The 11,383-nt window shown below is 62.8% G+C and overlaps 1 protein-coding gene across 3 annotated transcripts in view; it reads left to right on the top strand.

Annotated features, from left to right (window-relative positions):
- TKFC (triokinase and FMN cyclase) overlaps positions 1-9,062 on the top strand; it is a 66,639-nt gene extending 57,577 nt beyond the window's left edge. The window contains exons 2-18 of one of the 3 annotated variants that reach the window (XM_059710497.1): positions 60-115; positions 1,801-1,990; positions 2,891-3,001; positions 3,094-3,275; positions 4,388-4,466; positions 4,712-4,804; positions 5,363-5,397; positions 5,474-5,558; positions 5,656-5,745; positions 6,496-6,612; positions 6,936-7,073; positions 7,204-7,341; positions 7,865-7,971; positions 8,066-8,169; positions 8,294-8,327; positions 8,427-8,516; positions 8,866-9,062. In XM_059710497.1, coding sequence (XP_059566480.1) covers positions 113-115; positions 1,801-1,990; positions 2,891-3,001; positions 3,094-3,275; positions 4,388-4,466; positions 4,712-4,804; positions 5,363-5,397; positions 5,474-5,558; positions 5,656-5,745; positions 6,496-6,612; positions 6,936-7,073; positions 7,204-7,341; positions 7,865-7,971; positions 8,066-8,169; positions 8,294-8,327; positions 8,427-8,516; positions 8,866-9,030 — 1,761 coding nt within the window. In that variant the 5' untranslated portion in view covers positions 60-112 and the 3' untranslated portion in view covers positions 9,031-9,062. Of the gene's footprint in view, positions 1-16; positions 116-1,800; positions 1,991-2,890; positions 3,002-3,093; positions 3,276-4,387; positions 4,467-4,711; positions 4,805-5,362; positions 5,398-5,473; positions 5,559-5,655; positions 5,746-6,495; positions 6,613-6,935; positions 7,074-7,203; positions 7,342-7,864; positions 7,972-8,065; positions 8,170-8,293; positions 8,328-8,426; positions 8,517-8,865 lie in introns of those variants that run through there. The other 2 variants (XM_059710498.1, XM_059710499.1) reach the window with 2 other exon arrangements.
- The last annotated feature ends 2,321 nt before the right edge of the window (positions 9,063-11,383 follow it).

Here is an 11,383-nt window from a genome sequence, read left to right as displayed (position 1 = left end):
TCTCGCTCTCCTGCAGGTGCTCCGGCCCAGGCAGCACCCACAAGATCGCCCGTCTCCGACAGCTCAGTGCCAAGGCGCCAACTCAACCTGCTGGCTTCAGCACCTCCCCACCATGGTGAGTCAAGGGGGGCCAGGACTGGGGAAGGACACTGTGGGCTCGGGGCATGGCGGGGGGCGGGGGGGGGGAGCATGCCAGCCCTGGGCACGCTGGAGTTCCTTACACTCTGACCAAGAGATGCTGCTACCTCCTAAGGTTCAAGCAGGGGCCTGGTCCCTGCTTCCCTCCATTTCCTAGCTAGTCCCGGCAGGCCCAGGGCTGCAGCCTCTGAGTCCGTCCCGGGCCCATCTGCCCCCTGGTCTGGGCATGTCTTTGGGACAGTCACAGTTACCTGCACTGGAATAGACACTGTACCAGCTACAGCGGGGCCACGAGGAGGGACGTGGGCTTGTGCGGGCTGGTCCTGTGGGGGGTCTTCACTTGGGGACGCGCGGCACTGCTGAGCATTGCTCCCTTTCCGCTCCGGAGCAGATGTGCACCAAAGCAGGCCTTGCACAGACCTAGCCAGATCCAGCTGCCACTGACCAGCTGTGTGGCCTTTTACGGAAGTCGCGCTCTCTCTGAACCTCTTTCTCCTGGCAGTACGGGGCGGTTAAGCCCTCCCTGCCGTGGCCCTGAGGTGTTCATCAGACGCGTCCTGGGGCCCGAGCACAGCGCCCGCAGGCCAAGGGAACCAGGATGGCCCTGGTCCCTGCCCTCCTCTGACTCGGGGGTGGGAATGGTTGTCAGCGATGGCGAGGGGTCACCTTCTTGGTGGGTGGTGGCGCTGGAGGCTGGGCTTGGAGCCGAGACCAACCACAGCTCTGCCACTCACAGCCTCGCTTCAGCCCCGGGGGAAGCAGCGTGGAGCAGCAAAGCGGAACCTGTGTCGGAGCCAGGCAGGCGTTTGCTGGCTGTGTGATCTTGGGCGAAGTCACTTAACTGTGCCTCGCTTTCCCCACCGAGCTAATCCTTCCTCCACAGGGTTGGTGGGAACATGAACTAGACAAGCTCAAAAGCACCCAGAAGCGCCTGACTCCCAGGCAGGGCCCGGAGTGGGTCTCATTATCCTGCTCTCTCCGCACTGACCTGTGTTTGTCCCCGGAGCAGATGGCTTGGCCCTGGCCCCTGCCAGACCCAGGCAAGGTCAAAGTTTACACCAAGGAGCCCGCTGCTCACAGGCTTGAGGGAGGAGCCTCCGGAAGTGCAGGCTGCCCCGCCCCGGCCCTCTGGGTCCCTTTTGGGCCCTAGACTCACTCTCTTTGGGACAAAAGCAGGAATGGGCTGGTCGGCAGACAGCTTTCTAAGAAAGGAAGTAGCGCCCTTGTATCCAGCTTTCACTGTATGACAGGCTTCCGCCTGGGACGTCCCCGTTGTGCAGAGGAAGACAAGCTCAGAACAGTGAGGTGCCTTCCCCGAGTCCTCAGCCCAGGGAGGCAGGCCTGGGATTTGCTCCCAGCTGCCGGTGCCTGCAGAACCCCACCCTTCGCCCTGCTCCGGGAACTCAGGCCGCCTGCCCTGGCCCTCCAGGACTCCAGTCCCCCTTTTCTTTGCATGGAAGCCATTCTTCAGGATAAATTTAAGCCTTAATCCAAAACGTTTCCAAAGGACAAATTAACAAGAGAACTCACGGAAATAGCCACCTGATAAAATGAGGCAGGGTTCTGTGTGCCCCTGGCATTCCTAAGTGGGCGTGGAAGAGGGATCGTGGCCATAGAAACGGCACTGGTGGCCTGAAACGCCTCCTCGCTCCTCCCCCGTAGGCCTCCAAGAAGCTGATGAACTCGGTGGCAGGCTGTGCCGACGATGCCCTGGCTGGCCTGGTGGCCTGCAACCCCAACTTGCAGCTCCTGCAGGGCTACCGCGTGGTCCTCCGCTCTGACCTGGACAGCCTCAAGGGCCGGGTGGCATTGCTGTCGGGTGGGGGCTCCGGCCACGAGCCTGCCCACGCTGGTGAGTGCCCCGGGCCAGAGGCGGGGGTGGGGGCTCCGAGGAGATGCCAGTGCTGGTAGGAGGTTCAAAACGCAGCCCAGAGTCCAGAACTGGGTCCTGGTTCCCGCTCTCCCCTCCCTCGAGCTGTGATTTGGGTCGTGATGGCCTCTCTCTGGGCCTCAGTCTCTATAGCTTATAAAAGTAACAGGTTGGGCCAACTGACCTTTCAGCCCCTTCCAACTCTGAGAGTCAGTGAGTCTGTGAAATCTCCTGGCTGCCAGCTCACCTGCCACCTCCTCCATGAAGCCCTCCTGACTCTTGCAGCCTAGAGCAACATCCCTCTTCTGAATTCCCACCCTGCATTTTCACAAAAACACGAACAGCCCTGGATTGTTTTTGTCCAGTGCTGGGCGTGTGCTCTCCCTGAGAGCTCCTGGGCGCAGCACCCAGGCGTTGGAGCCTCTGTGCCTTTGCTGTCTCCCTTCGGCAAGTCCCCTCCATTCAGCAAACAGTCCTGAGCACCCAGGGCAGTGACTGGGTGCCTGGACTGTCCTGGGCACTAGGGATGCGACAGTGAACCAGACAGACAAGGGGCTCCCCTCATGGAACTCTGTTCTCCTCTGGGGAGACAGACAGTAGCCAGGTAAACACAGAAGTGAAGAGATCGTTCCAGAGTGTGTACGTGCGGCCTGAAGGCGAGAGCAGGGGAAGGAGCAGCGAGCCATGGGCTGGGGTGGCAACGCTCAGCTGCGGGTCAGGGAAGGCCTGTCCAGGGAGAGAACTGAGTGAGGATCTGCGGAGCAGCCCGGGTGCTTGTCTAGCATCAGGCACGCAGGGGGCCACCTGCCCGTGACATTCAGGGGCAGGGGAGGCCCTACGACAGCCATGGGCGACCCAGCATCCTCCCCCACCCATCGCCAGGTTTCATAGGGAAGGGGATGCTGACGGGGGTCATCGCGGGAGCTGTGTTCACCGCCCCGGCAGTGGGCAGCATCCTGGCAGCCATCAGGACAGTGGCCCAGGTGGGCACAGGTACGCTGGGGTGCAGGAGGGGCTGCTGCCAGGCGGGGAGGCTGGGAGGGGGTGAGGGCAAGCGCCGATGGGCCCCGCTGCTGCTCCTCCAGTGGGAATCCTCCTCATCGTGAAGAACTACACTGGGGACCGGCTGAACTTCGGCCTGGCCCGGGAGCAGGCCCGGGCTGAGGGCATCCCCGTGGAGATGGTGGTGATTGGGGATGACTGTGCCTTCACGACCGTGAAGAAGGCGGGCAGGCGGGGGCTCTGTGGCACGGTGCTCATCCACAAGGTGAGGTTCCCCTCCAGCCTGCGTCACCCCACCCCCTAGGAGGCCATTCCTTCCCCGGTGCTCCCCGCGCCTCAGCCCAGCATGTGAGCATGCTCCCAGGCCCTTCCCTCCCTTGCCCACACCAGCCACTGGTGTCTCGGCCACGCACATCCTCCGCGGAGCCTGCCCTGCCGGCCTCTGGCCTCCCCTTCCAGTCTGTTCCCACACTACCCAGAGGTGCCTCTGGAAGCCACGTGTCTGATGAGGCTGCTCACCTGCTGACGGCCATCGGGGGTTCCTAGCGTCAGCCCAGGCTCCATGGTCTGGCGCCCACCACACGCTTGCCTTCCTCCCTGAGCTTTCCAAGTTCATTTCCCATCATCCCCACCCTCCTCTTATGCTCCATGAATACCATTTCCCTGTACCACCGGCTGCGGCCCCCCTGGGTCTGTCCTGATGCGGTACCGATGGCCTTCAGAGCCCTTTCTCCCTCTAACGCGCGTTGGCCTGGCTAGTCCTGTCGAGGTCCAGCTCTGGTGTCTCCCGTCTGGGAGGCTTCCCTCCCGGACACTCAGCTGGTAGAGCCTCTCGGTGCTCCGTCTCCCCACCGCGCCCTCGCCCGCTGCGCTCACCACCTCACTGATGTTCCCTCAGCGGTTCTGCGTCCCCAGACCCTCCCCATGTTGGTTCCTCCAAGGAAAGGTTGTGACCAGTCACTTTTCCATTTCAGCACAGACCAGATGCTTGGCAAAAAGCGGGCGGGTGGGTGGGTAGATGGGTGAGTGGGTGAGTGGGTGAAGTGAGCCACAGTGTGCATGCCCTGGAGAAAGAACTCCACACTAGGAATCAGGAAACTGGCCATCAGCCAGCTGTGTGACATCAGACAAGTCATCTTCCCTCGCTGGGCCCATTTCTCCATTTGTAAAGTTCTCTCTGGCTCCAACAGACTGATGGTTAAAGATTCCTGGCAGGTTCATTGTGAACGCAAGGCTCCACCGTTCTGCCCCGAACGCCCTGGGCCAGGCTGGTGTGGCAGTGCCCAGAGAGCCCCTGCCAGCCAGACACTCAGCCCGTCTTCCGCCCCCCGTGCTAGTGACTCTGGTCCCTTTGGGGCTTCTTTCTTGTGGATACAGGTGGCAGGTGCCCTGGCTGAGGCCGGGGTGGGGCTGAAGGAGATCACAGAGCGGGTGAACGTGGTTGCCAAGGCCATGGGTGAGTGCCAGCCCAGGGGGCGGGAAGCGGGGAGGGAGGAGGGGCTGCCTTGGGACTGGGAGCGTTCCCAGCATGTTCCCCCGGGCTGAGGGGTCTCCTAGGGGAGCCAGGGGCACCAGTAGCCTTGGGTCCCAGAGCCAGGTTTCTCTTTCATCTGAGACGAAGAGGCTGCCCCGCCTAATGCCTGCTGCCCTGACTGATGCCAGAGCAGAGCCGTCATCCCGTTCATACCTCATCTCTCACAGGAACCCTGGGAGTGAGCTTGTCCTTCTGCAGTGTCCCTGGTTCCTCCAAACCCACCTTTAATCTTGCAGCTGATGAGGTAGAGCTGGGCCTGGGTAAGTTTTGGCCACCCCTGTCCTAGCTGTGCCTGCGACCAGGGTTATACCCACATCTGCGCTGGGAGCCATCTGCCCGTCCTTTCAGCTTATCTGCCGCCGTCACATAGGTGCTGGGTGTTTTTAAGGCTCTTCGGGCTCCACCTGCCCGATTCTGCCGCCACGTGAGGCTCCGTCCACGCGCGGCCCGCCTCCCTCCTTGGCTCACATCACTCAGGGTCGCCTGCCACGTGCAGCCTCCTTTCAAGGGCCGTTTCGAGGCCAGGCAGCTGCAAGCTCTCTCTCCCCCTGGTGCTTCCAAAGTGATGGGCAGAGGCCTCATGTCTCCTCGCTTGGCTGCCTCTCGCTAAAGCTGCTTCACTATTACAAGTTCAGGTCATGGCTCTCTCCACCACAGCCACAGCTCCTGGAGGGCAGAAACTGTCGTTTTCATTATCCTGCCCGCTTCTACCCACCCCCTGCCTACACAGCACCTAGCCCAGCCCTGAGTAACTCGATAAAAACACAATGAGCCGATCCCAGGCCTGAGCGCCTCAGCAGTGACTGCTCTATCCACAGGCATCCACGGGGAACCCGGTGTGCGCCGGATCAAGGTAGGCGGACTCCCTGGCCCAGGCTGTTCTAAGGCCCAGGCCTCGGACACAGCTCACTCCTGGGTCCCTCCGACAGATGGCCAGCGCCGACCAGATCGTGGCGCTCATGCTCGACCACATGACCAACTCCTCCAGCGTGTCGCATGTGTCTGTGCAGAGTGGTGAGGGGCTGTTACACCTTTGTCTCCCAGCACCCCCACTCACCCCACCCCGGGTGAGGGGCCCAGAGAGTCTCACCGGCGTCGTGTCTGCCCACAGGCTCCTCGGTAGTGCTGATGGTGAACAACCTGGGCGGCCTGTCGGTCCTGGAGCTGGGCATCGTGGCCGACGCAGCCGTCCGCACTCTGGGTGAGCCCCCGGAAGGGCCTGCTAGCACCCAGAGCTCCCTCCAGCCTGTGGAGCTGCACATACGGAAAGCAGCTGAGCCTGGCTGGTGTGGCTCAGTGGGTTGGGCCTAGTCCCATGCACTGAAAGGTTGCCGGTTCAATTCCCAGTCGGACGCATGCCTGGGTTGCAGGCTTGATTCCCCAGTAGGGGGTGTGTAGGAGGCATCTGATCAATGTCTCATTGTCACCTCAATATTTCTCTCTCTCCCTTTCCCTTCCTCTCTGAAAAACCAATAGAAAGTTTATTTTTAAAAAGTAAGAAAAGAAAAGCAGCTGAGGTAGGGTCTTGTGGTGGCCCAGAGCTTGGGCTGAGCAGTCAGACGAGCCTGAGTTAGGTCTTCGCTCTGCCACCTAATTGCGAGTATTGAGCCTGTCCCTGTCGTGGGGAGGGTACAGGTAACAGTGCCCGCCTCCTAGGTCGTTGTGAAGATTAAATGAGACTAAACATACCTAACGCCCTCAGCACAGTGCCTGGCACCTGTGAGAGCGCAGCAAGTGAGACCTGCAGTGACCCACCGGCCCTGTAGAGGGGACACGGCCAGGGCACGGTGACTCGGCGTTGGAGGGAGGCCCTGAGCAGACCTGGCCATCTCCCTGCTGGCCTCGGGCCCGGCTTCCAAAGCCCTTGATCTTCTCTTACTCTGTTTCTGTTCCGGGGGAAGTACCGCCCTTCTCGCCTTCCCTCATGGACGCCCGTGCTTCGCTGTTGCAGAGGGCCGCGGGGTGAAGGTTGCCCGTGCCCTGGTGGGCACCTTCATGTCATCGCTGGAGATGCCGGGCCTCTCCCTCACCCTTCTGCTGGTGGATGAGCCCCTGCTGAAACTGATAGGTGAGACCTTGAGCCTGGGTCATCCAAGCCAGGGTCCTTGTAGCTGGAAGGAGCCAGGGGCCTTGGGGAGACCCCACCAGAGGTCTCCTCATTGACCATGACCATCAGGTCCCCGGGGAGGGTCCCTTTTGACGTCTCCAGCTCTCGCATGACTGGAGGAGTCAGTGTTAGGCTTCTCCCCAGGGACAGCCCCTCTTCCCTTGTATACAGTGGGTACTCGGTACTTGCTTTTTGAGACGGAGGGAACTGGCCAGGGGGAATCCCGGTCCCACTTGACCCCTGGCCAGCCACCCCATGTCTAAGCGTCGTCCTGCTGCCGCTAGATGCTGAGACGACCGCGTCGGCCTGGCCAAACACGCCCAAGGTCTCCGTGACGGGGCGGAAGCGGACTCGGGCAGCCCCCTCCCGGCCCTCAGAGGCCCCTGACTTCACCACAGAAGGTACCGGGCCCTGCTGTTGGGGTAGGTGACCCGGACATGGGCCTGAGTCCCAAAGGGTGAGGGGCGTGCAGGGGCCCTAACGCCCGTATCTCACACCCATCAAGCTCAGCTGTGCGAGGGCCAGGTGCTCCTCCCGCTGTCCTCCCCGCAGGCTTGCTCTCGAAGCGGATGGCGCTCGTGCTGGAGCGGGTGTGCACGACCCTCCTGGACCTGGAGGAGTACCTGAACGCCCTGGACCGTGTGTCTGGCGACGGGGACTGTGGGACCACCCACAGCCGCGCTGCCCGAGGTGGGTGCCAGGGCCCTCGCTGTCACATGTCTGAGATGTTGGCATTTCATGAGCCAGAACAATTTCGGAGTGCTTGCATGGGCTGCCAGCTTTCCTTTTGCCAAGCACAGTCCTGCACCAAGCCTCGCACCCCGTCCACCATTTTCATAGAGAACGGGCCTGCGCCACTGCAGACGTGGGGAGTTGTCACTGCAGAGCAAGGTGTCTCTTTCACAGGGAGGCACTAGGTTCCGAGGGAACTCTCTCTGTAGTACCCGGGCGGGTGCACCAGTCTTCATTGTCCCGCGTCAGTCAGGAAAACTAGTTAGTGCCTCTCGTGGGCCAGGCGACTCTGGATACAGCAGCAGTGAGCAAAGCAGATGGAAAGCGCGGCCCGCGTGGCTGATGCCCAGTACCAGACCCAGGACGGCGTGGCGGCCGAGGAGGAGCATGAAGCCGGGAAGCGAGGCCTGGGGGGAGGCCTGCCACCGTTCCTCACCCTCTGCCTGCTGCGGGCCTCTGACCTCCCCCTCTCCGCCTGCAGCCATCCAGGAGCAGCTGAGGGAGGGTCCACCCCCTGCCAGTCCTGCCAAGATGCTCTCCGAATTGTCCCTCCTGCTGCTGGAGAAGATGGGAGGCTCGTCCGGGGCAGTGAGTGCTGCAGTCCCCGGGGCGGAGGGTGACACGGCCCTGGGCCGGCTGCAGCCCAGGCCAGGCCTGAGTGTAAAAATTCTGGTCCTCCCAGCTCTATGGCCTGTTCCTGACTGCCGCGGCCCAGCCCCTCAAGGCCAGCACTGACCTCCCAGCCTGGTCTGCTGCCATGGATGCCGGCCTGGAGGCCATGAAGAAGTGAGTGGAGCCTGTGCCTTAGCCCAGGGGGGGCTAGTGGGGGGTTGAGTGTCACCTGCTCCCAGCCAGGCCCTGCCCCACCCCCAGCACCCCCTGCAGTGACCGCTTGTTCTCTCCCCTGCAGGTATGGGAAGGCTGCCCCAGGAGACAGGACTATGGTGTGTACACGCCCAGCCTTTCCCCCTCTGGTCGCAGAGCCCTGAAGGCCACCCTCAGTGCCAGGGCCTGTGCTCACCCCCCTCCCTCATCTTGTCCAGCTGGATTCTCTCTGGGCAGCAGGACAGGAGCTCCAAGCCTTGAGGCACCCAAACGCTAATCTGTTCCACATCCTGACCAAGGCAGTGGAGGTGAGTGGAGGGGCCCAGCCACCAGAGGCAGGCTGGGAGCCTGTTAATACCCGTCCTGTGCCCGGCTCCCTCTCCTGAGAATGGAGACGAGTGCCTGTCCGGAGGGGGTGCAAGGATAAAGATGAACGAGCCGGCCTGGTAACTGGGACCCAGCAGGTCCTCAGGAAATGGGGCCACGGGCCTTACTACAGACAGGTGGGCGTGGCCGCTCTGCCCTGGGGACAGAACAGAGGGCGCTGGCAGAGCTGGGACAGGAGGGTCCAGGGCCTCCCCCAAGCCCAGGCCTTGCTTCCAGGGCAGGAGGAGGCCGGAGGCTTGTCCTTACCCTGCTCCTCTCCGTCCCCCTCAGAGCGCAGAAGCTGCGGCCCAGGCCACCAAGGACATGACAGCTGGAGCTGGGAGAGCCAGTTACATCAGTTCTATGAAGCTCGACCAGCCAGACCCCGGGGCAGTGGCCGCCGCGGCCATTCTCCGGGCCATCCTGGAGGTCTTGCAGAACCTGGAGAGTTTGTGAGTGCCACTCTCACTACTGTGCAGAGGCTGCCACTGTCATTCCCTTGCCGTCCACCTGTCACCTTCCTCGCCTCCCACGCCCATCCTCTACGTTCAGCAGCAACCCCTGCCAGCCTCCAGAGCGACTGCAGTGTAGACTGCAGGCCCAGAGGGGTCACTGCCTACTCAGGGAAGGCGGGCCCCGGGCTCAGCCCGCTCTGCCCCAGCGGCCTCGGCGTCAGCGAGGCATTTCCCTGGGGCAGCACAGCCGTAACTGGCATTGCTGACGTGGTGTCAAGACTCCCGGGAAACGCCTGCACCTGAGCCGGTGCCACTGTTAAAAGCAGCTAATAAACCGCATCGGAGCCAGAGCTGCCGCCTCTGAGGCCCTGTCTCCAGGCGTGAGGAGCCGTCCTCTGCTGCCCTGGGCAGCGCTCAGCCCCTGGCGAGATGAGCCCTCCTTCCACTGAGACCCCAAGGCCAGGCCTGCACGGCTGGGCTGGCTCCACCGGGACCCCAGTCCTGTCCACCCGATACACACGCCACACCCGAGGGTGTGCTTTTCTCAGCACTCAACCAACAGAACCCACTGATCCTTCAGGAAGCCAGTGGGCACATGGGACCCCAAGAGGAAAAGAAGCCGCCATAGTGTAAGCTGGGTGGTGGCACAGGAACCGCGCCCAGGCCAGCCCTGCTCTAGAGCAATCCCGGCGGCACTGCCGGCCCGTGCGTGGTGGGCAGGGCAGCGCACACCGACCGGTGCTCCGTGCAGGGCCGGTCCCAGGGCCTGGTGTGCCCTCACATGGACACGGCTGAGCCCGTTCTGCTCCAAACTACCTCCAGAAGCTCAGGCCTGTATTTAGCCTCTTGAAATCTGGGAAATCGAATGGCGCCCGCCTGTGGGGACAATAGGAAAGGATCCAGCGAATCGATGTGAAGCCTCAGCACAGTCGGGGGCCACTCACTGCAGGTTACTCCTCTCACTGGTGTCTGCGCCCCACTTCCAGGGCCTGCGCCACCACCTACACTGCAGCTGGTCACACGGGGGGCCCATCACCCACTCAGCCCAGGGCTCCTGTGCACCAGCCGCCCCGCGGTCCCCGACCGCGAGGCAGTTATCAGTGTGCGCAGACGCACACACCCAGCCGCTGGGGAGGAGGCTGGCATCAGACACCTGCCAGTGGGTCCCGGCGCCGCCGCTTCCTGTTGGGTGACCTCGGGCGGGTGTGGGAGTACACACCAGGAAGTGCTGGGGCCACAGCAGGAGCCGCGGCTCCGGCGACAGTCCTCTTAAGGCCTCAGGGTCAGAACTGGCCTGGGCTTTGCCTCACCGCCCAGAGCTCCCTTAACCACAGTCTCATTTCAGTAGAAGAGGCTTTGGTTCTTAAAAACATATTTAATGAGCATCAGGCTTTACAAACAGGTGAAATGCCTACCCACGTGGTAAGGAGGGGTCATGTGACCAGCTGCCTGGCAGCCATCGAGGTGGCTTTGGAGTCCTGCGGGCACCAGAGATTTGGGCGGAGTCCTGTGGGCACCTGGCCTGTGGGTCGGGGGGCCAGTCGCCTCCTCGCCACGGGCCAGAGAGGAAGCACGCTCAGGCCCGGGCGCCAGCTGCTCGCCTGCGCAGCACTGTGGCCCGGGGCCCAGCAGGACTCGTGGAGGCAGGAAAAGCCAAAGCCCCAACACGTAGGAGACGAGCCAGGCCGTCCCCCACTTCTCTAGAAAAGCTCCGCTCGCACGAGGCGGGCTTGGGCCTGCGAGCAGCCGCTGTGGGAGCAGTGAGGCTCTCGTGCTCGGCAGAAACCTGCGAAGGTGGCCGTGGTCCTCGGCTCTGCTGGGACAAAGCACCCAACACTGGTCGTGTCGTGGTGGCCGGGGACAGGCAGGGGAGCCCTAGCCTGGCGAAGGAGTAAGGCACCCCTGCCAGCCCTCCCCGCTGGGACAGCTGGGGACAGCAGGTTCCAGGCCCCTTGGCTGCCTGGCGGGGACAGGCCGGATCCAGGTCCCGGCTGTAGCGGCAACAGGAAGCGATGGCGCCACACGGTCACAGTGGACTTGAGACATGAACAGAACGGCGAAGAGCAGGCAGCCTCAGTTTCCCTGCAGAGCTGCTCTGTCATCCCCTCCCTCCCAGCCTCAAGTCCAGGGTCCAGCCATGGCGGGTGCCGTCCCAGGGAGAGCCAACTTCACGTTAGACTGCGCTGGAGTCGGGCCATCGGAGCTGCTGGGACTTGCCACCACCTCCCGAGGTGTCTAGGGAACCAGCTCGGCTGGACCTGAGCCAGGGAGCAGTAGTGCGCCAGCAGCCAGGGCAGGGAGGGCCTGTGTACAGGGAGGACCTCACAAGTCGATGCCAGGAAGGAAGGCAGAAG

This window comes from Myotis daubentonii, chromosome 9 (assembly GCF_963259705.1).
Source record: "Myotis daubentonii chromosome 9, mMyoDau2.1, whole genome shotgun sequence".
Lineage (NCBI taxonomy): Eukaryota > Metazoa > Chordata > Mammalia > Chiroptera > Vespertilionidae > Myotis > Myotis daubentonii.
The sequence above is the reverse complement of the archived record's forward strand: the minus strand, read 5'-3'. Positions and strand labels throughout refer to the sequence as shown.